This window comes from Chlamydotis macqueenii, chromosome 18 (assembly GCF_036417535.1).
Source record: "Chlamydotis macqueenii isolate bChlMac1 chromosome 18, bChlMac1.mat, whole genome shotgun sequence".
NCBI lineage: Eukaryota > Metazoa > Chordata > Aves > Otidiformes > Otididae > Chlamydotis > Chlamydotis macqueenii.
The window spans coordinates 8,338,882-8,363,699 of NC_141573.1; the positions used below are offsets into that span (position 1 = coordinate 8,338,882).

The window sequence follows — 24,818 nt, forward strand, 5'->3', positions numbered from 1 at the left end:
AGAGGTCTGTTCGTACTGTGTTTAGACAAGGCAGAGTTACAGTCCAGAAAGTGTCCTGTAGGAGCAATAGGTTTTTAGGACAAAGGGGAACAGCACAAAGCGTAACAGCAACATTTCTAAGGTAAAGAGGTGTTTTTGTACTAATGGGCTGTATAGTATCCATATTGTTATTTAGGTTGTTGTCATTAGGGTTCAGAGTTAACAGTCCACATCGGGCAGCGGAACAACACACCCCTCTCTGAGCTTTCTTCTAAGCCATCTGCTGTCCATGCTGCCACTGCTAATGGAGGGCATTTGAGTTTTGAGTGGAAGATCTTCACACTGGAAGATCTTCATTACAATTTTATCACAAAAGCCCCCACAGGAACCCTCTGCAGCAACACCAGAGTTGTGGCCCAGTGCTGGCGGCTGGGACAGGGTGAGGGGAGGAGAAGGAGCTCTGGAGGGTGATGGTAGCGGCTTTTAGAGGGAAACGTGCACGCTGTCTGTACGGCAGGGTCAGCTGCCTGGCAGGTGGCTGGAAAACACCATGGGCCACAGGATTCGTTTCTTCCCCGCCAGCTCCACGCATGGTGAGTTTGTCCCATCGGTGTCTCGAGCTGACAGGTCCTCACAACAGCTCAGCTCTGGCATCCAGGCCATACAACACAGGACAATGAGCGGGAGCAATCAACGGGTGGCACAGAGGTGGCATGACGGTGCTGCCCGCAGACAGCTTGGGTTGCCTCCGCTGCCAGGAATCCCACGGGAGCACGTGAGCAGCCGGCACGGGTGTGTGGGATCACTCGCTGCCCATGCCCTGTGCTGGTGGACACCACAGTCCTCCATGGGTCACGGCAGCGTGGCGGTGGCGTGGCTGTGCCACCATGCACACTCATGGGCACCCGGGCTTTGCTCGGGATGGGGAGACCAGGGAGTCCTGGGGATTTTCCAGAGGGGAGGTGGAATACAAAGGTTGGATCTGGCAACACCCTGGATCCAGGCAGGTGCTGGGGATGCAACCAGGGGTCTCTGGCACTGCATGTGCCTCGCTGGGTTTCCATCCAGCTTCAGCCTCCCAGCACCATGTGAGCTGTGTATCAGACAGTTTATTTTAGCCGTTGAGGCGGGGAGACAGAGACCAGAGACTGGAGGATCAGGGGCCGAGGCTGCGTGGGCGGGAGGGAGGCCGCCAGCGCCTGTGACACGCGTTTGGTGTCACCCGAGTGGGAGAGCTGCGAGCGGGGTGAATTATGAGCTGTGGGTTCCTGGCCGCAGCTGGAGGAGTTCATCCTGCAGCCTGGCCCGGTTCCCTGTCAGGGCAGGTCGGCAAGAGCCGGTGTGGATCCCAGTGCTGGCTAATGCAGCCACGCCATCCCAAGCAGGGCCTCAGCTGGCCAGGAAGACCCCGTGGCCATGGGGCTTGACCCCAGCCACGCTCAGTGCCAGGGTGGCTCTGTGGGAAATGCCACCCTCAAGGGGCTACGCACTGTCAGCCTGGCTCTGGGATGCAGCCAGCCACCGTGCGAGGTGATTTTTCCTCCCAGCCCTCACTTCTTAGGTTCTGGAAGTGTTAAATATCCTTCCCCCAGCATCCAGCCTGATTCTATGCCTCGTGCACAGGCAGGTGCCTGCCACATGCACCCTTGTTTATCGATTATCTCAGTGCATCGTCTCATTCCCATCTGCAGCCCAGCCTGGCAGCTGGGGAGCTTGCAGCGGTGGAGATCCCACAAAGGGCCATGGTGCAGTCCCACTGAAAAGGCCTTCCAGTGGTGCTGCGGGGGAATTACCGGGAAAAACTGGGATGCTGGTGCTGCTGTGAAGTGGTCAGATAACCACCGGGATGCTCTGAGCGTGGTGCAGCGTGGCTCAGCTCTGGAGCAGGCAGCCCTGGGTTCCCATGCAATTATTTCAGCTGTGTGTGTGTGTAAGGGGGAGGGGTGGGGCTCAGGGTGATGGTGTCTGTATTTAAAGGATGGATTTGCACCAAATTCTGGGTCGTGGGTACGTGTGTGCATGGATATGAGCGAGTGTGTGTAAGCACTCGCATGAGGTCAGGGCCGTGGGGGGGTGCGAGCTCCGCAGAGGGATGCTCTGTGAGCAGCGCACCAGGGCACAGCCCACCTGAAGACCACAGTCCCTGCTTCAACCTAGCCCCCCCCCAAGCATCATCATCCAGCATCATCCAGCATTGGGGGATTGGATGAGCAGGCCAGTCAAAAGTCTGTACTGGGGCTGCCACTCCTGTGCTGCTGTGCCCTCCATTTCCCGAGCTGCGTCGAGCCCCAGCCCCTGAGAAAGCTCCTTCCCCGTCTGCAATCCGAGGGGATGGAGGGAGACAGGTTCCCGCCTATCCCCAAGGTACTCTGAGGAAAAAAAATAATAATCAGAAAGTATGAAGGAATAAAATGACATTCTGTTGCCTGCGGAGCCCCAGGCCGCCATCCAAGGGAAGGCACAGGAGCCCTGGGTCCCTGCTGCGCAGCCTGAGCAGCACTGGCCACCGCGGTGCGAAACCCAAGCGCCTGGCTATCGGGTGTCTGCATGAAGCAGAGATGGGAACCCCAGTCCTGGGGGGGCAGTGGGAGAGCTGGATACATCAGTCACGCCTTAACACATGTAGTAGGCTCTTCACCCCATCCTTGCCCTTTCCCGAGGGTTACAAACACTTCCCAGGGAAGGCTCAGACACCCGGCCAGTGCTGGGGGATGCGGGGATGCTCTCCTGAATCAGGATGCTCTGCCCAAAGCCAGCTCTCGCTTGGCCATGGGAATGGGACACAGCCGATGCCAATGGCACCTGCCCATGCCGGGGCGGTGCCGGGGTGAGGGACACCCTGGAACTGGTGCAGCCGCCACTCTGCGAGGAGACGGGGCCATGGATGACCAGAGGGACCCGGCTCCCTCCCAGCCTCCCCATGGACGTGGGGCTCGGGGGCAGGGGTGCGGGGCACCACGGAGGCAGCCGGCAATGCACTCCCCACACTATTCTTAGGAAGGGTAAAGTTTATACAAGAAATTTAAGCTTTAAACCCAGGCACCATAAATAGTCTATTTTTCAAGGGCTCCAAGTCAGTTGTAGGCTCAGCGCCAGAGCCAAAATTTGGCAGCTATCTTTGTTTAATGATTAATTAAAATGAGGTAACAAAACGAGACATATCTATTAACGAGGGTATTTGCAGCGTCAGTAGAGGATTCCAAATGGCTGATTTTTTCCCCTTTTAATCTTCAAACTTTTCATTAGGAAAACAAGCTCTTCCTCCGTCCGCGGCCGGGCTGGGTGGGAAGGGCTGTGCTGCGGCCCCTCGCCCTGGTAGAGGGAGGGGAGCAGCGGGCAGGCACGGCTTTATCTTTATGGTCCTCTTCCTTTAAACAAAGCAAACCCTCCGCATAAAGATTTTTCCAGTTTGGAAATTTTATTAGATCTTTAAGTAAACTTCAATGGAGAGACCCTTGGCTGTGACAGAGGCGGGAGGAGGAAAGTTTGCACGTCGCTTTAGCTCCGTGCCGGCCTTTCCCCGGCGGGTGCCACGCAATAAGGACTAAAATGGGAGCGCTGGAGGCAAAGGGCCATGTTCCGGGCTCTTTTTCACGTCTGACAGATGAACAAGGCTGAACTCACGTCCCCACCGTGCCCTGAGGGAGCAGCGGGTGGTTTTCTGGGCACCTTGGGGAGGTGGGACCAGGCAAGGCGCCGAGGATGGCGCAGAGGGATGGAGCCTGGAAGGCTTGTTCCCATCCACCGCGGTCCCAGCTCATCCTCTGACACCGGATACATTTTGTAGCTCAGAAAACCAAGCAGAGCATGGAGCTGCCTGGTGTGAGAGGTGCACATGGTCAGAATAGGGTTAAAATGTGCAGAGAGGTCCAGAGGCAGCTCTTGAGGGGTGTTCGAAACAGGTTCACCCTCCCCAAAGCTCCGAAGACTTAGCCACATGGGAAAGCACCCAAGTATGAGGAAAAGGGAAAAACATCCCAAAATAGTTTAGTCTTGTTTTCTACACTGAGACGCCCAGACAGGGTGGGAGTTCTGGTTGTGTCTGAGCTAAAAATTACAGTAAGTAGAGAAGTGGCTGCAAAGCCCCATGTTCTGGATAAGAAGGACATGTGCAAACGCCGTCCATCAGGGTGAAGACATGTGGACGACAAAGACCCATAAATAAACAAGGAGAGGGATGGAGTCAAATGAGTGCTGTGTCGAGCGGTGAACCCGCAACTGCCTGCTGAAGTGTCTTCTCCCCAGCGCATTTCATGGGACAAAAAGGAGGGAGGGGAAGTGGATTTGTATTCCAAGCAGAGATGGGATACCGGTGTCCCCCTCCGCACACAGGTCCAGGACGACCAAGCCCATCTGGGAGCAAGCAGGGGCTGGTTCTGTCCCACTGGTTAGAGAAGAGTGGTTAGGATGGACCCATTCCAGGTTATCCCACCTGGGAGGAGGTGGCAGGGATGAGGAGTGGGTCGTCCCTGTAATGGGCAAAGAGGTCCTGGGTGTTTGCTCCCATGGAGACCAGCTCCTGCAGCACACAGGCCATGCGAGCAGGCAGGACGGGGAGCAGGGGCTGGAGCGAAGCAGATTCGGAGTCAGGGAAGGCCCACTGCTCCTCCTGGGGGGGTCAGTCCCGCAGGGGAGGAAAATGGGAATGCTTTCCATGGATGCTCCATGGCCACTTTAACCATCCAGAGATTGCCCAGCCGAGCACCAGCTTCAGGCACTGTGGCTGGTCCTGGGACGTGTGAGCTGGTGGAAGCCCAGCAGCGACTTGGGGTCTTGGGCTGTCCAAGCTGCAGCTGGAGCGGAGCTGGCCCAGGGGCAAGGGTGGGAAGCGGGTGTTGTGCTGTCCTCAGCGAGGCAGGGTCCCATCTCCCGGACCTCTGGACTGCTTTGGAGGGGGCCTGCTTCGGGGAAAGGGACAGGGCACCCCACGGGGTAGGGGTCCATGGGGCGGAGGTCCTGCTTGCGCAGCTGTGCCAAAGCCGGCTCTGCTCCCTTGGGCACAGGTTCCTCTGGGAGCCCGGCGCTGGGGGAAGGTCTGGGCTAGGGGCGGCGGAGGTGGCACGGAGGGCGGCAGCGGAGGAGAAGGAAGGTGACCGGCAGTCAGACGGTGGGAGCGGGCCGCTGTGGGCTGGGAGGGAGCGTCCGGGGTTTCCGGATGGGGCTGAGCCCGCAGCGGCCAGCGCTGGGCAGGGACACGGGGCAGCGCGGAGGGAGTGGGGCAGCCTGGGCGGAACAGGGCAGCACGGAAGGCAGCGGGGCAGCACGGGATGGGGGGGACGCGGTGGGGCTGTCCTCCCCTCCTCCTGGCACCTTCCTTCCCCCCGGCCCCGGCGGGCGGCAGCGGCCGCGGGAGCGCGGTGCCATCTAGGGCCGAGCCGGGGCTGCTGCAGGGCCCGGCCGCGGCTGCCGCTGCGGGACCAGGCCGGGTGCGGCCCCCGGAGGCTGCGGGGCTGGGTAGGGCCGAGCTCGGCACCGCCCCGCCCGCGGCAGCCGGTCTCTCCCTGGGTGCCGGAGGCCGGCGCTCAGCGAGGGCCGGGACCCCGCCGCTCCCGGGGAGGGGGAGCAGCCAGCGGAGCGGCCGAGGGTTCTCCCCGGCCCGGGGTCTTCTCCGCCCCGGGGAGGGAAAGCTGGGCTGGGGGTACGGTCTGTAGGAGGAGATGGAGGCCACCTCCTCAGAGTGCGTCCCCGCGGGGCCAGTCCTCGGTGGGTGGTGGGGCAGGAGGTGGAGAGGCCTCAGGGCTCTGAGTTTGTCCTGGCCCTTGAGGGCAGAAGACGCTGGATCTTGCAGAAAGCTCTGGGAGCACAGCTGGGGCTTTCTTGACTCATGGCGTTCAAGCCAAGGGCACACACATCAAGTCTTAAGTCAGTCTCCCAAAATTGCGTGCACCCTGCTTGCCATCATCACACTGGTGATGATGACAGCGCTGCGGCTGGACGCCAGTCTGGTCTTCGAGACCTTGCTGTGCTGTCTTCTGCCTGTCCTGGGGTGGATCAGGCAGTCTCCCTGCCCATGGGGATGGGAGGCTTCTCCACGCTGCCTCTAGCTCTCCTTTGGTCCCACTGGGCCTTGCTGGCTGTTTGAAACTTGGCCCCGGAGAGCCCCTCAGATCGGTTTCGGTTTGGTGGGGCCCGGTCATGGGGCTGGAAGCTGGTCACACAGGAACAGTGCTGGCTCTGCGCAGTGTGATCAGACCCAGATCACTTCTCCGGTGGGACAACAGCAACCTCCTGGGTCATGCAGTAAGAAGTACAGATGTGTCTTGAGAAGAGAAAAGCAGGACGCAGCAATAAATCCTCCTAAATCAGAGGCATGGGCTGTTCTCTGTATGCTTGCAGTTTGCCACGTCCTGCAGCTGTCAAGGGAAAAGTTGACAAACGAAAGGCTGGACACAGGCACGTGGAGCCCAAGGGCAGCCCAAGAGGGATGGACTGGACAGCAAGGGGCTCTGGGGCTGCCAAAGCCTGTATGAATCAGGCCCAAAGTCTGCAAGGAACACTGAGGAGAGAAGAGGAGGAGGCTCCAGTGAGGCCGAAGCTGAGGCTGCCTGTGTGCCCTGCCTATATGCTGTTGTATTTCCAGGTGTATGGATTTCCTTAGCATTGATTCTAGAGAGAATTTCTGGTCTCAATCTGATTTCTGCTACCTGCCCCTCCAAAGGCTTTCCCTCTACACTGAAGACTACTGTGTTCCCTTCAGCCCCAGTTTAAGAAAGTTTTGAGCTGGAGAAGCAGAGAGCACAGGGCATTTCCCAGAGCACATCCTCAGGTTAACAGCTGTGACTGTGAGCCCCAATGCACCTTGACAGAGATATTTTTCCAGTGCTGCCTGCTGTCCCCCTCTCCCAGGTCTCAGCCATGCAGCTTGCAGTTCATCACAGGTGGGAAAAGCCTCAGTTTATACATTTCAGCTGCCCCATCTCCCGCTTTAGAAAGTGAAGCTGTTTGTATTCCTGCTCGCTTAACTCACGAGGAACCGGTGACAAAATCAGCCACATGATGCTGGCTGGGTTTTTGTGTGCCACAGACAGAGGACAAAGAGTAAATTACAGGGAGAAGGATGCTGTTCTGTCTCGAAACAAAAGGAATTTATTTAATTTATACTTTCACAGACAGAATTGAAAACAATCAAGAGCCCTTGCAGCTGGGTGTGGGGTATTTGCCTTCCTGTTATTGAAGGAGCAGAAAGTAATAACCCCCCGACTGCAGGGGCTGGGAGAGAGACATCGCCTCTGCAGGGGATCAGACATACCCAAAGGTCAGAGATAGAACCAGGGGGTCCGGGTGAGATTACAGATAAGAAATTTAAACTTTTAATGAAGCTCTCCAGGTTACACCTTGCTGTTCACTCCCTGAAATCATTCTAAATTCAAGTATTTCTGTGGCCCAGGGAATCTGTTTATCTTTCTCCATTAGTTGCCTGTACTTTTGCCTGCTTATTTTCTGTCTCTTTTAAAGCTTTACTGGCTAAGAGAGGTAATGCCGTGCCCTGCAGCGAAACCCATTAGGCTGTTGATGTGATGCTCCTGCTCATCTTTTTCAGTCCTGAGCTACTCAGAGTCCTCCCCTGTGCTGGGCCAGGCCTTGAGGCACTGTAAGGGTACAGGCTGGGACCTGGACATGCTCCCAGTCCAGGGCAGAGGACACACGCACTGAGCCCCAGATAAAAACTCTTCCAGCTGCGTGCCTAACAGCACCCCTCGTCTCCCAGTGCCTCCTGTCACAGGGTATCTCCCTCTCTGGGCAGCCGTTGGCAGTCTCTCGCAGTGCCACAGCTTCACGATGCAGGACAGATCTAGATCGGTCCCTCCTGCTCCTTGGTGTCTCTGGGAGATTCCCTTGCCTGAGACCAGTACATTGTGGTTACTGCTTTGCCCTCAAGTTCTTCTGTTTTCCACTAATTTGCTTCTTATCTTGGCCAGACTGGTTATTTTTACAAACAACAAATTTCACAAGAAGCCTGAGTGGGCCACTGACCCACCTAAACTCTTCATATTGTCCTGTGCTGTCTTTAATGTACATGCAAACCTGCTCTTGTAATAAAACTCCAGACGATAAGGGATAATGGATAATCGGCATAAAATACAGTCTCTGTGTCAGCAAACGTATCGAGGCATCAGCATCATCCTGGGAAAGTTTGGGAGATAAACATCCTCCCTTGTCTGCTCGTGGTATCTGTTGGGATATTACTTTTAAATGACTCTTATGGCCTGGCTGATGTTATCACTTCAGCTGAATTAGTTAACCAAACTCTGCATTACCGCATTATTTAAGTATTAATGGGCCAGATGGGGTGCATTTCCTCGCTGCCCTGGGGCAGCGCTGATATTATAATTACTCTCCAAGCTGGGGCTGATTACTCCACGGGATCTTCAGAAGCTGGAAAGATGAGGCATTCCGGAGAAATGAGACTGTAATTTAAAATTTATTGTCAAAGGGCTGCAGACCTGTTCCAGGAGACCCGCTTGTTCCCGGAGCAGTATTCTGTGTCGTACCCCTCCCTGGCCTAGCGGGAGTCCAGCCTGATCCCAGCTTCCCAGATCACTGATGGTCACTCGTACCAGTGCCGGCACCGCACGCAGGAGGATGGAGCTAAGGATGGCATGGGGACAGGCCACATGCCTCACACGGAGCAGGCAGGCACAAGGAGCGTCGAAAGAACACACAGACAGCAGGCTGCAAAACAGCTTGGGCTTTTCCCGGTCAGGAGACAGGGTTTGGTCTCTGTAGCCTCAGTTAGAGCAGAGAGCGAGCCCTCGGTCTCTTATCGGGCACCCCGATGGATGCAGCCCATTGCTACAGCGGTGTCAAAAAATTTTAGTGAAGTCCCAGCTGTTAATAACTGGCCTGTGCGCATGCGACCAAGCCAGCAAGGTTGGACAAAATTGCCAGGCTTCATTTCATGAAAAATACTTCACACCATCTCAGTTATTTCATCAACCAAAGGGCAGAGCCCTAAAAACGCTTTTGTGCTTCCAAAGGTGTGAAAAAAAACCCCAAAACATTAAGCACACAAGAAAAGGTATTTTCATACCTCCTAATTATTCACCTGAGCAGCAAATCATTGACACAGGGAGGAAACAATGCAGCAGAGGGGCAGGAACGCAGAGAGCACTCACCTGTAGGAAATTTCAGCTTTTACTGGGGAGCAATTTAAGATCTAAACTGATGTTTCCCTTCCTATCCGGCTACAAGGGGCTGAGCCAAGTGCTGCGAGTGCAGGACTGTAGCGTATAAAACGTGCGTGAACAAAGAGTTTGCCATCTGAAGGAACCAACCCTTTATTTCATCCTGAAGTGGGGAAAACCAGGGAAAAACACCATGCTCATTTGACCTATTGTGTGAAGAGATGGGAATCAGAAGAAGGAAAGATGGTGAGTGAGTTATAGACTTGAAGAAAGACTGACAGAACAGCTGTAAACAGCCATGGCAAGATCTGGAGGTTTGGACAGGTCCCCGCTCAAAGTGCTTGCTTGGGTCACTGGAAAATAAAGGGAAGAGCATTGGCACTAAGAATAAAGGGAGACAGTGTTTGGAAAGCAGAGCACTGAGAAAGATAAGGTTTGCCTTTGGAAGTAAGGAAGAAAAGGGATATTGATGATTAGGATTGTTTATGTTGGGGTACTCTGGTTACAGTAAAATTTAGTGGTTCTTTTTGAAGCAAACAGAAAGCCCAAGACAACTCAGAGTGGGTTTAGAGAGTTCAAAAATAAACAGAGCTGTGGCCTGGATTGTCTAGTATTTGTAAACAGGCCCTGAACAAGGCTCATATGGAAGAGGAGCTTGTGAGTAATGGGGAAAATGGTAGAGATGGGAGAACTACAGGGCAATCTGGGTTCAGAGGGACCTCGGGAGGGCCAACCTCCTGCTCAAAGCTGGGCCAGCTCCGAGGTCAAACCAGGGTGCTCTGAGCTTTATCCAGCCTGGTCCTGACAAGCTCCGAGGCGAGGGACTGTGCAGCCCTGCCGGGTACCCGTCCCAGTGCCTCACCGTCCTCACGGGTAAGAGGCTTTCCTTCCACCCGCCTCCCAACACGCTGCGAGAAGCGCGGCTTCGGCTCCTCGATGGCCTCCTCCTTGCAACTACTGCAAAGCCACCAGGCCCCCTCGCCTACGGCCCGCCCGCTCCGGCCCAGCCCCGCAGGCCCCGGCGATGTCCCGGCAGGTCCTGGCACGGCAGCTCACCGCGGTGCCGCTGCAGCGGGTTGAGGCCTGGCCCCCGCCAGGGTCCTGCGGTCCGGCTGCCCTGCGGGTCCGCCATGGCCCTGGGGCTGCAGCGGCGCGGCGGGAGGGCCCGGGCGGGGAGGAGGCTGCCGGGCACGGTGGTTGCTAGGCAACCGCGAGGCGCCGCTAAGCACCGCCCCTCAGCGTGACTGCCGGCAGGGAAGTTCCCATTGGCTAAACCCAGTCACGTGAAAGCGGACGGTGGCCGAGCCGGGCCCTAGAGGGGCGTATCAGGGGCGGGCCGGTTGGCGCGGTCTCTCGCTTCTCATTGGCTCACCCGCATCACATGGCGAGGGGGGCCGCTGAAGCCGGTGCGAGCGGATGTGGGCTGTGGCGCGGGCGCTGCTGCCGGTTGTCGGCCTGGCGCGGCGGCTGGCGGCGGGCAGGGCCATGGCCGAGGGCTCCTCGGTGGCGCGGCCGGCGCGGCGGCCCAAGGACATGCCGCGGCACGTGTGGGCCCGCGAGCGGCGGCGGAGCGCCGGCACGGGCCTGGCGGGGCCCAACACCGTCTACGTGCAGGTGGTGGCGGCCGGGAGCCGCGACGCGGGCGCCGCCGTCTACGTTTTCTCCGAGTTCAACCGGTGAGTGTGAGGCCGCAGGGACGCCTCGCCTCGCCTCGCCTCGCGTGGGCTGGGGCCGAGGCGCCCCGCCCGGGCCTGCCCTGACGCCCCTTCCCCGCAGGTATCTCTTCAACTGCGGCGAGGGCACGCAGCGGGCCATGCAGGAGCACAAGTAAGCGGGGGGCAGCTGGAGGGGGGCGTCCAGGGGCTGCTTCGGTCCCTGCTCACCCCCACCCACCCTATCTCGCCCCTCAGGCTGAAGATCTCCCACCTGGACAGCATCTTCCTCAGCCGGGTGGCCTGGGCCAACGTCGGTGGGCTGCCAGGTGAGTTTGGGGGGGGGGGGCGGCTGGCTGGGTGTCACAGCGGCATCTCTGGGTTCTTGTGGCAAGGCTCAGCTGTAGGCAGCAGTCATCTAGGCCGGAGGTCGGTGGTTTGTGAGCTGCCTGGTGAGTGGTGCGTGTGGCTTTTTGTGTGGCGGTGGAGAGAGGAAAAGCGCTGTCAGAGCAACTGGGTTGCACGTGGGGCTCTGCGGTGCTTCCAGCTGCAACGTGCTCTTTGCGACAGTGCGTGCAAACCTGTGGTGGAAGAGGCGCTGCCCGTACAGCGCACATGGCTTTATCAGCCTGAAATCTTCTGGAGCAGAAGACATTACCAGTGTTGCATTGCCGGCAGGGAGCTGTTTGTGAGTCAGACTAATTTGAGTTCAAAGGGACCTGCAAAGGTTTCTGGCCCACCTCTGTCTTCAAAGCAGGGTGAGATGAGAACAGGTCGCTTAGGATCTTGTCCATTAAAACTGTGTAAATCTCCAAGAAAGGAGGAGATGAACAATCTATTCAGGTAACTTGCTCCAAATTGTGACTTTAAAGATTTGCAGATATTTTCTTTATCTGTGGAAATAAATGACTTGTTGAAACTGCTGCAAAGCTGAGGCAAAATTGAATTTGGATTTGAGTTCAGCTCTGGCCTTCATGGAGAGGCCTAGCACTCCTGGATGCTGAGAGGGAGCTTTCTCGTGTGATCTGCCAGCGGTTAGTGAGGCTGTGATAAAGCTGTTCCTCTGCTTTCTTTTAGGTATGATTCTCACGTTAAAGGCTATAGGACTTCAAAGATGTGTTTTCCTAGGGCCACCAAAGCTGGTAAGTAGGGGAAGCTTGCAGAGGGGAGAGCAAACCCTTCAGGTGTTAAAGCTTAGCTTGGAATTGGGGAAGCTGGTATCAAAGCAGTGAATCACTGTACAGGTGTAAAATGCTGCTCTGAGTTAGTGCCAGCCCAAAGGTTCTGCCAGAAGGGTTGTCTTTAAAAAGCAAATCTCTTTAGTTGCACACAGGACAGCATTGGACTTCTGCTCCTTAAAACTGCCTTGTCAGCTAGTATTCTGGGAAATCATGTTTTAGAAAAAGGGTATCCTTTGTTCTCCTGTCTGCTCCCTCCCCATTTTCTTTTAGTAGAAGCTCGGTCTCTGATCTGCCGAACGTGATCCTTGCCAGCCTAATGCAGTGTCTAGGCTGAAAAATTCCAATCCTCAGCATTGTTTTATTTCCTTGCAGTATCTGCTGACTAATTGTATTGATGGAAGGGATGAGGAGAGTGGTTCTTCATTTTCCTTTCTCATTTGAAATGAGTAATGCCCACAGGAGGTGGGACACTTGCCTAGTGCTTTGTGGCTGGCTGTGTGCCTCCAGTTTCTGCCTGACTGGGGGTTGAGCCTTTGACTTCACTCCTGAAAGTGGTGCTTGGGCTTGGCCTCCTGATACACTGTCTTTTTTTTCCAGCAAAACTACTTGAAAGCCATTCGACTCTTTCCTGGGCCCCTAAAAAGGATGGATTTAGGTATGTAAGTCAGTGATGTGTAGTTAATATGAACTTGTAACTTATTTTTCTTTCAGCTGTAACCAAGGTTGCATTGAACAGTAACAACTTCAGAATAAATGCCTCTGGTTTAGATCCACTCAAAGCTTTAAACATTTATTTTGATCTGTTCAAATCCTTCACAAGAGCTGCCTGGAAGAAAAACAGTGTTTCCAGCGCTGTTTCTGGTAGCCTGCTGCCAGTCTGCCTGACTAGTAGCGTTGGGTTGTAAAGGCAATTTGCTTCTGGGGTCTGCCCGTGAACTTGCTTAGCGTGCTATCACGGGCTACTTTCTGTGGGTGATGGGCTTTTAAGAACTTTAATTGCTCATTGATCTTTGCAGTTGAGTAGAGAAAGGCAAGAGGGAAAATTCTTGTAGAGTACAAATCTCTTCTTATCAACATGTTAATGCCAATTTCTGATCTCTTTCCAGCTGTGCAGTTGCACACAGAGCCTGAGTATAAGGATGAGACAATGACAGTCTCCCAAATACCTCTTACAGGTGAGCATGGGAACCTGTAGTCAGACAGGGGAAGCACTTCTTCAGTAACCATGCTTGAGGTAGTTGAAGGAGCGGCTTCTGTTTTCAAGCCTGAGTAAGGAGAGGTTTATTAATTTGCATGTTTTTCTCAGGAGAAGAATCTCTTTCAAATTAAAAAGACCTGCTGAGTCAGGGCCTCGGTTTGTTCTTTTAGGTGTGGCTGTATAGAGTGACGTGTGAAACATCACTGAATTTGGCTTTCTTAGCCAGCTGAGTTTTCTTACTGTGATACTTAGAGTACAGACACAGAATTTAGCAGTTTTGAGAGAACTGGAAGGACTTGGATGGTGGATGGCTGCTGAAATACGTGACTAGGGTATGCAAGCGCAAGTCAGACTGAGGAGAAGAGCTCTATGTTCTGGCGCAGTTTAAACATGACTGTTGGAGAAGAAGGAATGCTACTTATGTTTTTCTTATCTGTTCCTCTTGATTGAGTGATCTTTGTCTGGTTTTATTGGAATTGGGACAGGAAAACGACTAGCTGCTGAAAGCACGTTGCCTCAGAGTCCTGGAGCATCAAGCCAGGGTGGAGATAGCCCTAAAGGGGACACAAGGCCTGGATCACCAAGAACTGTACAGCAAAGCTTGGAGGAGGGCAAGGAAAAGGAAAGCCCAAAGAAAACAGGTGAAAAAAATGGAATGACCTTTTTAACTGTCATTAAATAATGCCAAATTAGGGATATGCGTTTGCCCTCTAAGCTCTCTGGAAGTGAGGTCTGTAGAGAAGCTCAGCTGAAGGATTATGTGGAGCAGGAGTTCTGGTGTTTTGGAAGTTGATGCAGAACTAATAAGGCCTAGAAACTGGACGTGGTCACTGCTTGGGGTGTGGTTAGTCCCTGTAGTAGTTCGCCTGACTCGAATGGCTGCTACAGTCTTTGTAATTTAGTTATGAGTGCATGTTGAGGTTGATTATATTTCAGTCTTGAGTTTTATTTTAGTTTCTTGTGTGTGAAGCTGTGGACTCTCTGGCCTTAGGTGCTTGCAGCATTTTGCAGCTGGGCTAGAGCTGGATGATGGTGTTCCTGTTAATGCTTTAGCAAGCATTAACACATTTGGGCTTTAAAAAAAAAAGATAGTCAGTGATGATTCTGAGTAGTCTTGCTTTCTTTTACAGGTGACCAAGGGAAGTGTGCAAGCAGGCATCCCGATCTGGTGATGGCTTTCCTTTGTAAAGTAAGCTTGGATACAAAGATATCTAAGTCAGTGTGGAATAGAACATAGAATAGAATAGAGAATTTCAGTTGGAAGGGACCTACAACGATCGTCTAGTCCAACTGCCTGACCACCTCAGGGCTGAGCAAAAGTTAAAAGCATATTACCGAGGGCATTGTCCGAATGCCTTTTAAATGCTGACAGGCTTGGAGTATCGACCACCTCTCTAAGAAGCCTGTTCCCACGTTTGACGACCTTCTCTGTAAAGAAATGCTTTCCAATGCCATTAGGACATTTCATCTTGCTAAACAGATTTAATTGGAGATGGCATTTTCAAGCAGGATGCTGAAGCTGTTTTGTGATTCTGCTCTCCAGAGTTCAGAGTAACTGTAGCATGAGTAGGAGTGTGTAAAAACTAGAAACATTTTTATAGAACTGTTCTTTATAGAGCAGCTGATCAAGAGTATACAGGTTCTATTCTTGTTTATGTTAGCGAAGTCTGTCGTGCTTACTTGGCTAAAGAAGGGAGCAAGAAGCAGCAGGAGGATCTTGGAAACCAGAAAGTCTGGTAAAAGCTTTTTGGAGGTAAATTAGGCTGGTGACTGTGGAACTGAAAAAAAAAAATATCCCTTGGCTTGTGGGAAAACTCTTAAACTGAAAATACATAGGTCTTGTTTCGTAGCCCTCTTTATTTGGCTGATAATTCAATTTTCTTTAACTCTTTTCAGATTCACCCGAAGAAGGGAAAATTCCTGGCAGCTAAAGCACAGGAGATGGGCCTGCCAGTGTGAGTATAAGATTCCAGCCTGGGAGATGGGGCAACACCAGGCGTGTTGATGTTGGCAAGCTAAATATTTCTATGGCCTTGTTTTCAGGGGAACTCCAGCCATTCTTCCCATAATTACAGCTGTCAAAAATGGGGAGAGCATCACTTTTGAAGGCAAGGAGGTAAGATGTATCTATGTTTTCTGCTGTGGCTTTGCCGTTGTTCCTCCTTCACTGAGCTCCCAGGGTGACTGTCTTCTAGTGCAAAATGTTTTGCCTACCGATATGGACTGGGACATGTTTTGGGGGTTTTTTAACACCCATTCTTGAGGCAAGAGTGGGTGATGGTTATCTGCATATTCCCTCTATGCCAACCTTTTAACAAGGATGAGATTTTGCTGGTTTTGAGCATTGTATGGCTAATTCTGGTTAGTGACTGGTCGCTGTTCCAGCCCTAAGTTGTTGCTGAACATGGCTCCCATGGGGAGCATGTCTGGCTGGAACTGTTGCAGGGATATGATTAGGGAAATACGCTCTGAAATGAGTTAATGTGTGTGTATTGCTCTATGTCTGCAATTTGTCAGAGCTTCATCTCCCCTTCCCAAAGCTGATTCAGGAGTGAACTAGTGGAGTCAAATCCCTGTGTGTTTTAAATCAGGGGTTTGAATTTCTGTGTAGCTATCACTCCCTCCTTACTCTATTTGCACCTCTTAAACTAAAAGAAGTTCAGTAGTTCCTGTGTGCAGGGTGTTAATCTCTCAAACACTAGTCTGAAGGGAGAGGCAGAGCTAGCTCTGGCCCTGTCCCAGACGATCTGTGAGTAGAGATCCTAACCTGAGAGACAGGTTTGACACTTCTTTGTGTTGAAAGAATTTTACAAAGCTTTTTTTCCTTAAGCAAGCTTTTAGTACCATCTCAATCTGCTGTGGGCACCTAGAAGTTACTAAAATTCCCTTCCTTACATTAGCTTGTGGTTTGCTCTGAGACCTGGGTTGGAATTAGTCGTTGCACAGCGAAATGCAAACTTGTGTAATGCAAACAGAAAGGGAACAAGAACTGCACTGGCTGGGCTTGTTGAGCATTGAGAAAGCCTGCTTGGAGCTGCCTGCTGGGGGCTGGCTGACAACAGCTGCCAAAAGGGTTGGACGTAACGATACAAGAAGGGCTGCCCTTACAGCTTGACTGTGGTGTGATCTTTGTGTATCTGCCTGCAGCTCTCTCCTGAAGAACTATGCACCCCTACTGATCCTGGCCCTGTCTTCATTGTGCTGGAGTGTCCTCACGAGGGCTTTGTGGATGCCATATGTGAAAACGAGACCTTCCGAAGGTAGTGAGGCTGGGTGACATGGAGTGTTTGGGGGAGACATCTGTGCTGAGCTTTGCCAAAGGGAGGTCTTCCCTCGGGGGGGCCTCCAGAGAAGGAAATGTGCACTGGTGTCTTGCTGGGGAGGAATGTAGAGACTGCCACTTCCCTGTGTGGTGGAAAGCTGGACTGCATGTAGTGTTTCTGTAGGGCTTGTGCAGAGGCCTGTTAGGCTTCTGAAAGGCTCTGCAGATGCTGTTGCCCTTGGAGGAGAGGAACTGCCCTGGTGGCAGAGTGGAGGTGCCAGTAAATGGCAGGCTTGAGCCTTGCAGAGGCTTGTGCCTACTGTGAGGTCGAGCCTACAGCTCCTGGACTGTGCTCTTAAGATCTGTGCTCTGCCTGCTTTGGGGTGGGACATCTCTGCTAGTACTGAGACGGGAGTGGGAGGGGATGCCAAGGTGATGGAGTACGGGAGCTCAGGTATCCTTTCTGTATTTGAATGTGCTCCAGGTACCAAGAAGGACTTCCTGAGAACCAAGTGGCCTTGGTTATTCACATGACTCCAGAGTCAGTGCTTCGAGACAGCCGCTACCAGCAATGGATGGAAAGGTATGTGATCTTCTGATTATTTGGTTTCATGTCACTGTTGGCAGCAGCATGTTGTTACGGTGCAAATGTTTCTCCCAGAGCTGGGAGAAATAGCTGTTGGGTGACAGCAGGGCTCTGCTGGCTTGGATGAGATTTTAGCTAATGGCTATACCCAGCTCTGACATGGGACTGAAGCTGTTGTGTATTTTATTGTTGTCTTACAGATTTGGAGCTGGAACTCAGCACTTGGTGCTTAATGAGAACTCCTCTGCGGTGCACAACCCACGCAGCTACAAAATCCAAACGCAACTGAACCTCATCCACCCCGAGATCTTCCCTCTGCTCACCACCTACCAGAGCAAGGTAGGCAGGGCTCTCTTGCCTGTGTACCTCATGTTGCTGAGCAAATATGTTTAATGTCGCTCTTCTCTCTGTAGGAAGAAAAGGCTGTGTGTAGTGTGCCCATTGTGCGAGGAGAGTGCCTCTTGAAATACCAATTCAGACCCCAGCAGGAGTGGCAGAGGTCAGTGGGAATCTTTGGTTCTTGAGTGTTGGCTTGAAACAGCTTTTTCCGTGTGACTCTGTGCTGAGGAAGGATGATATGTCGGCATCTTCTGCAGATTCTTATTGGTGGCTGTGCTGGAGTAGCTGCCAAGCTATCAACTGAGTCTTGAGGGATGCGTCCCTGAAAGTCTCAGACAAGGTGTAGGACACAGATGAGTGAACCACTGAAAACATCACCTGGCCAGTGTTTTGGAGTGTTGTTTCTGTCCCTCGCTCTTGTAGCCTCATGTGCTCCTCTGTCTTTTGGTTTGACTTCATAGGCTGCGCACCCAGCTGTGGCTGTGGTGTAGGGGGTGGTGGCAGGGAGAGACTTTTCAGGGAGCCCAGTGAAAGTCTTAGCAGGCGTCCTGGGTCTCCAAGTGGTATCAGAGCTGAAAGCTGCAGGTGGTTAAACAGATGCAGAGTTCTCCACTGGTGCTTGCTTTGTGGGCATGTAGGTGAAGCTGCTCAATGAGGATCTTAAGGGCAAGGGACCATGTGATGGAAGGGGATACCCGCTGCCATGGCTCAAATTTCTGGCTCTGGCAGAACAGGAGGAACTAGATATCAAGAAGAGTTTAAGTTTCTCTGCTTAAGGTGTCTGAAAGCCTGTAGTACTGCACATGCTCTGATGCAGGACACGGGTCCCTCATGCTTTCGAGTGGCACTTTTGGGCCCTTTGGAGCCCTTTTGCGTGATTGTTCCAGGAGTCTCCGTGCTGCCTTGCAGTGCCCTCTAGTGTCGGGCAGCTCTCTGGGTCTGAATGGTGATGGGGCACATAGTGCTCTTCCAGGAGGTTCTCCAGTTTAGCGGAATGATTATTTCTGTGGAGCAGCTCAGTCCAACCAGGCCCTTTTGGTGCACACTGCACTTGTGGTTTTATCTTCCTCCACCCCTCAAAGTGGAACTTGGAAGGAGCGTTTGACCCTTTGTTATAAGCCTGTTTTGGCACAGTTATTTGGCACTTTGCTCTGAAAAGTGCTGTATTCTCAGTTCCTACCCTGCGCCATCCTGTTCTTCCAGAGATGCTGTGACTGTCTGTGATCATGACGCATTTGTAAGCGAAGCCTTGAATCTCCCTGACTTCCAGGCTCGTGTGAAGGAGTGCAAAGAGAGCCTGCCTGCTGCATCAGGTAAGGATCAGCAACTTGTCTTGGGTCAGTGTAATAGGAACTAGGAGGTCTTGGTGACACAGTGCTTCAGAGCCCAGGCAAAGCTGTCAACACAGAGTTTTTCTGCTGCCTGAGAGATGCTCTTAAGTTCTCCTGGAGCTGTGCAGAGGACAGGCTTAGCACAGACCGAGTTAGATGGTTTCAGTTGGAGTTACGCAGTCTTGTGATTTAAGTGGGGATGGGCTGGTGAGCTCTGGCTTTTCTCTTGCTGTTTGGAATCATTCTGGAATTGTTTGCAGTTTTTTTTCATTCCGTGGTTGCTGCTTGGAACGGGCTGTATTGGTCATTGGGTCATCAGATGGTGACAAATTGTACATAATTTGTTTTGTAATTCTTTTTCCTTTTTAAAAAACTTATTATTCCTATTGTTATTCCTATTATTATTATTAATATAATATTTTTTCCTTTGCTATCCTAATAAACAATCTTTGTCTCAATCTATGAGTTTAGTTTTCTGCCTGATTCTCTCCCCTGTCCCATGGGGAGGAGGAGGGTGAGTGAATGGCTGTGTGGTACTCAATTGCTGACTGGAGTTAAACCACAACACTGGGCAGTACGTGGATAACATTTACTTACAAATCGTTATTGTCTGTTTTCTCCAGGAAATGTAGGTACTTACCCTGAAATTGTGTTCTTGGGAACAGGATCTGCGATTCCAATGAAAATTCGAAATGTCAGTTCCACGCTGGTAAATACCAGGTAAGTCCCAATGTCGTGCGTTCTGCTCAGAGAGGCTCAGTGTCTCCAGAAGGTGTTGCCCAAGGACTGTTTTGACCAGTGTGTTGATGACACAGGGAGAGTGCCCCTACTGTGGAGTCTGTAGGACGTCAGTTTCAGGCACCTGTCTCTCTGTAGGTGGGGAAGACTTGAGAACCATCTAAAAGACAAACATGTAATGTCTTCATTTATTTTGTCATCTGCCTCAGGGGTGTATTCCGCACCAACACAAGACCAGAATGAGCTGTGCCGACAGAACTATCTTTCTAAAGCCTGGGCTAGTAGGGCTGGATTAGCATTTAGAGGTGTAGATCTCTGAGAGCTCTCTACCTTCCAGCCCAAAAGATCCCCCTCTCTGAGTGGGCCCTGGTCAGAGCTCATTCTGTGGGTGCTAAATGTCTTTGTCGCTTGTCTTGCCAGCTCTACCCGATCCCTGCTCTTGGACTGTGGAGAAGGAACATTTGGACAGCTCTGTCGCCACTACGGAGAGCAAGTTGACCAAGTGCTGTGTAACATAGTAGCTGTGTTTGTGTCTCACATGCACACCGATCATCATTCGGTAGGTTGGGTGTGTTGAAGGAGAAGGGGCTTTGCGCAGGCGTGCTCTGCTGTTTGGATTCTGATGTAGCTGCAGGTGATAAATGTAGGCCTGCCTGGCTGTTAGGGGTGCAGTTCCTTTCTGCATTCCCCAGGGAATACTTGAATCTGTCTGTGTTTCTCATCCCCTCTCCCTTCCTCTTAGGGGTCCCTGCAGACTTGCTGGGATCATCCAGAGATGTAATTTTTTTAGCAGTGTTCAACCTGGCTTCCTTCAGTGCTTTGCAATAAATACTGAAGGACCAGTTGGTCTGTCCTAGAGTGGGCCGGAGCAGGGCAGGCTGCTGCTCAGCTGTCTTGTGTCCAGAAACCAGACTGGGACTGAGAAGCTGAGTAGAGACTTCCTACTCTCCACTCTTCTTTTGGGAGCAGACACAGCAGCACTGGGAGGGGCTGAGGGGCATGTGTTGTGGACTGCTGGCCACCAGCTTGGGACATCAGCAGTGACAATGTTACGGCAGCTCAGCAAGTTGCATTGCTTGGAAAAGAAGTAATCATGTATTTCTGACTACAGGTTTTCCAAAAACTGCAACTTGCTGAGTTGTGGTAGTAGTGTTGCCACTTACACCCCAGATATTTCTGACTGCAACTTGCTGTCGTGTTTCTTCCCTTTGCAGGGCTTGTTGAACATCCTCATGGAGAGGCGGAGAGCTTTTGTAAGTACTACTGTTGTTTGACTGCTCCTGAGCTTGCCTTGGAGTGAGGGGGAGGAGAACTGCTGGGTAGTGGAAAAGCACAATCATTTCCCTAGGTGTTTCTTCTCTCTGATTTGGTGCACACCTAGTACTGATATTTTTTTTTATTTATTTCCCCTGCCCTGTGCCTTTGGTTTTCCAGGCAGCGCTTGGTCAGGCTTTCAGCCCTCTGTTTCTGGTAGCACCTGAACAGATCATGCCTTGGCTACACGAGTACCACAACCACTGTGAAGAGATTCTTGGAGACATCAAGTAAGTGTTCTGTGTGGTATGTGATGAAGTGTCCTTGCTGGGTCCTTATTCAAGGCAAACTACTGTCATCAATTCCCCCTGTCCCTTCGTTGAAGGTGGCTCTGACTCCTTCCACTGTGTGTAGAACTAGGATGTGTTGTTTGCAAAGGGGAGGGTAGGGTTTGTTACTCAGTTCTGCTACTTAGTAGAGGCTTACAAGCAGGCTTTCCTTTTCAGTAGGAAAGGGGAGCTGGGCAAGTGAAAAAGATTCCTGGAAGAGAGTATTTGACAGTGAGGAACGAGTGGTTGGATGAGTTACTGGGCCACTGGATAGTGAAAGCAAGGGGAAAAACAGATGGGTGCCCAAAAATGTCTTGTTTGTAAGGTGCTGAACAAGAAGGAGAAATAACTGCTTAAAGATCAGGTTTTACTTTCTACCTTAGTTCTCTTCTCCCCTCTTTTGCAGAATGATTGCTTCCCAGGCTCTTGTGAAAGGCTGTGAGAACATCAAACCTAAAGCCAAATCGTTTATCAGCTCTCTGTTGGAGAGCTACGAATTGGCTGAGGTAAGCTCACGAGCTGGCAGGGTCAGTTGCTGTGAGGGACAAGAGGGGACCCAAGGTCTAACGCTTCTGTCCTTGTTCAGTTTCAGACTTGTGAAGTCCAGCACTGTAAAAATGCTTTTGCATGTTCAGTGGTCCACAAATCTGGCTGGAAAGTGGTCTATTCTGGTGACACAATGCCCTGCATGGCCTTAGTACAAATGGGTAGGTGACAAAAGCCCTCTGCTTGAAGAATTTTTTGGAGAAAGGTCTCGAACCGCTAGTATCCAAAGCGGGCACTCCCACACACTTGGTGCCATGCCTGCGACACAACAAGGGGCTTCGGGGAGGAAATGAGGGTTCACGTAGGCCGTTGAACTAGTCTGTGGCCAGCTGACGGTTGAATATATGGTTATTTACGCAGGGAAAAATGCTACCCTGCTGATCCATGAAGCAACGCTGGAAGATGGCATGGAGAAAGAAGCAATAGAGAAGACACACAGGTGGAGTGTGTTCTGCTGTCTATCACTGTTAGGAGGGTGAAGATGTGGAGCTGAGCTTGGTCCTTGGAGCTGGTGGTGAAGGACCCAACTCCTGTAGATGGTTCTGGTGTGTGTAGAGCTCTTCAGCACTAAAAATGGTGTGTTACTCATTGCACCAACTCTCTGACTCTCACAGCTCCTCTGAACATCCCCAGAGAGATGGGCAGAGCTTTTTAAGTGGACAGTCGTAACTCTGTGCATAGACTAGCCCAAAGGAAAGGTCCTCTGCTTGATTACATTTCAGGACTAAGCTCAGGAGGTATAAGAGTCATCATACTCCCCCCAGCTAACAGTGCAATTCACACTGGGTGCTGCAGCCAGTGATAGAGTGCTGCTTCCAGCAGAAGTGGGGAGACCTGAGAGCAGCTTCTCGGAATTATGCGTGAGCTAGAATGCAAGAGAGCTGGACTTCCTGGCACGCCAGTGGCAAGTATTTGAATGAGCCCCTGTCCCCAGTTTGTGAAGCTCTTAATTGCAGAGCTCCAAGCAATTACAGCTGCTTTCCTGCGCTCGGAGTCATTTGGAAGTCAGAGACTTGCCACCACTGCAGGTTGCCAGAGGAAGAAGTGCCTGGGCGTTCTTGTGAAGAGCAGAGACACTGTGCCCAGCAAGTGCTAGCTAGTGTTGGCTGGTGGTGTGGTGTGACCTCAGATGCAAAGCAGCCTGCCCTGCCCCGTTGGAGGGGCAGTGCTAGCCAGCCTGTGTGTGACCGGGGTATGCGGTGCCATGTTCCTGTTCCTTTTGCAGCACGACCTCCCAGGCCATTCAGACTGGGATGAAGATGAATGCAGAGTTCATCATGCTCAATCACTTCAGTCAGCGATACGCCAAGATCCCGCTGTTCAGTGAAGACTTCAGCGAGAAGGTTGGGATTGCGTTCGATCATATGAGGGTAAGCTGGGAGCTTTGAGCCAGACTAGGGGAAAAGTTTCTTGGGGATGGCTTTGGGATGGCTGCTCATGAATTAAATTCTCCACTTGTAATGTTGTATCGATGCACTGTGTCCTTCTGAAGAGTAATGTCCTCTGGAACAGAGTGAGACAGGTGCTGATGGCTCTTGAGTTCAAAAGTCCACTCTTAACACACTGGGTACTTGTCTCATGTCACCTCTATTCTGTGCACACTACTCCTAGCTGAAAATCTAGTTTTGCTTCCATTCCCACTCCCTTCTCAACTGGTGTGCTGCAAAAGACATCCTGGAGCCAAAAGCTGCTGTTGTTGGATTGAATGCGGTTGTAGCAGAGAGAATAGCTCACTAACCAATCAAAACTTGTACAGTGCCCACATCACTTCTACGTGTAAAGAAATTGTGAAGAACTTGGCATATGGGATCTGTGGACTGACTGCTGTAGGGTTGAAAATGATGACCTGCTTGCTAGTGTAAAGGCAGCTGAAAATTGTCAGTGAGATTAGGGCACAGGGGAAGAGGCAGTGCCCTGCCATCTGAACAGGCAAAAGACGGGGAGGGGGAATTCTCACGGAGGTGTTCCTGTGTCTGATGTATTTCAGGTATGTTTTGGTGACTTTACGACCATCCCCAAGCTGATCCCACCTCTGAAGGCTTTGTTTGCCGATGACATAGTAGAAATGGAGGAGCGGAAGGAAAAACGGGAGATGCGCCTCCTGAAGGAGACTGCTCTACTCTTGGACAAACTGACTGGCGGTGAGAACAAGGAGTGCCAGAAACGGAAACAAGCCAAGAACCATCAGGAGCTACCAAACAAGAAACTTAAAACAGTAAACTGAAAGCAACAAGGCTGAGAGTGCTCTCTTCTGCAAGAGGTGCCTTGCTCTCCGCAGGCCTTGGGAGCGCGCAGTGCCAGGAGCTGCCTGCAGGCACCATGGAAAAGGGGACTGGCCTCAGCGTCTGGGTTTGCTTGGTCATCGGTGGATCTCCATGGGCTGAAGCTACCAAGCATGAGTCCTTGTGGCAACAGTATCTGCCCATACAGTTCCTGTTCTGGGTCTCGCCGGTCCATGTATCATTTTTCTTTTAGCCAAAAGCTCTCTCTGAACTGTTTTAATTCTACGTTTTATGCTGGAATCCATTGATTATGTAACAGCAGCAGCTGTGACCTTTGCAAGAGATCTGGTTTGAGAAACCCTTCAGGGGCCGTGGATTCGCCAGCACGAGGTCTCTGGGTTATGAGGAATGTAACGAGGTATCAGAACCCAGCTCAGAGGAGGAAATATCACAATAAAATGGAACTCAATTAAATTTTAGGTTAATTTAGGGATGTGAATGCTGCTGTATTCCCATTTTATTTTAGTTTTTCTCAGCTGCTGATTTTTCATAAGATCAGTTTTCCAAAACCTCTGTTTAGAAGCTGAATAAACCACTCCACTGCACAGGAGGCTGTGGCTGGTCTAGATAGCTAATGAGGCCTTAGTGAGGGAAAACAAATACCGAAATTACTCCAGAGCATGACCTCGGTTGGCTGTTTCTGCATTACAGCATTGATGTAAACAGCAAGACCTCACCCTGATGCTAGAGCCTCATCTGGTTCTGGTTGTGTTTTGTATCAGCAAAATCATCTCTGCCTCTGCTACCCTACAGGCAGGAGCTTCACTTCTGTCAGTTCGAGCTGGTGAGAACTTGGGGTGGCTTTTGAATGGCTCCAGAACAGAGTTTCCTCGAGCCCAGTCCTGGATGCAGGGGACAGGAAAGCTTGCAAAGCAGGCTGATGGGAGAAAGGCCTGCAGTTGAGAGAAGTGTTTTTGAGGCTTTCTGTGTGTCAGCTTTTTTTCTTCCCTTACCTGTGCAGTAACTGTAGGAGGGGGAGCTTTGGCCTGTTTCAATTAAGGAGTTCATTTTGCACT

The 24,818-nt window shown here is 51.8% G+C and overlaps 1 protein-coding gene across 1 annotated transcript; it reads left to right on the forward strand.

Annotated features, from left to right (window-relative positions):
- The first annotated feature begins 10,520 nt into the window (after window positions 1-10,520).
- Window positions 10,521-24,347, forward strand: ELAC2 (elaC ribonuclease Z 2). Its single transcript, XM_086762394.1, has 24 exons — window positions 10,521-10,780; window positions 10,881-10,931; window positions 11,015-11,085; window positions 11,834-11,898; window positions 12,535-12,592; window positions 13,044-13,112; window positions 13,621-13,776; window positions 14,266-14,324; window positions 15,032-15,090; window positions 15,179-15,251; window positions 16,283-16,395; window positions 16,882-16,980; window positions 17,184-17,322; window positions 17,397-17,482; window positions 18,526-18,635; window positions 19,277-19,373; window positions 19,812-19,950; window positions 20,606-20,644; window positions 20,826-20,935; window positions 21,381-21,480; window positions 21,561-21,681; window positions 21,881-21,959; window positions 22,746-22,890; window positions 23,508-24,347. The coding sequence occupies exons 1-24, from the start codon at window positions 10,521-10,523 to the stop codon at window positions 23,742-23,744; spliced, it is 2,535 nt and encodes an 844-aa protein (XP_086618520.1). The 3' UTR covers window positions 23,745-24,347.
- The last annotated feature ends 471 nt before the right edge of the window (window positions 24,348-24,818 follow it).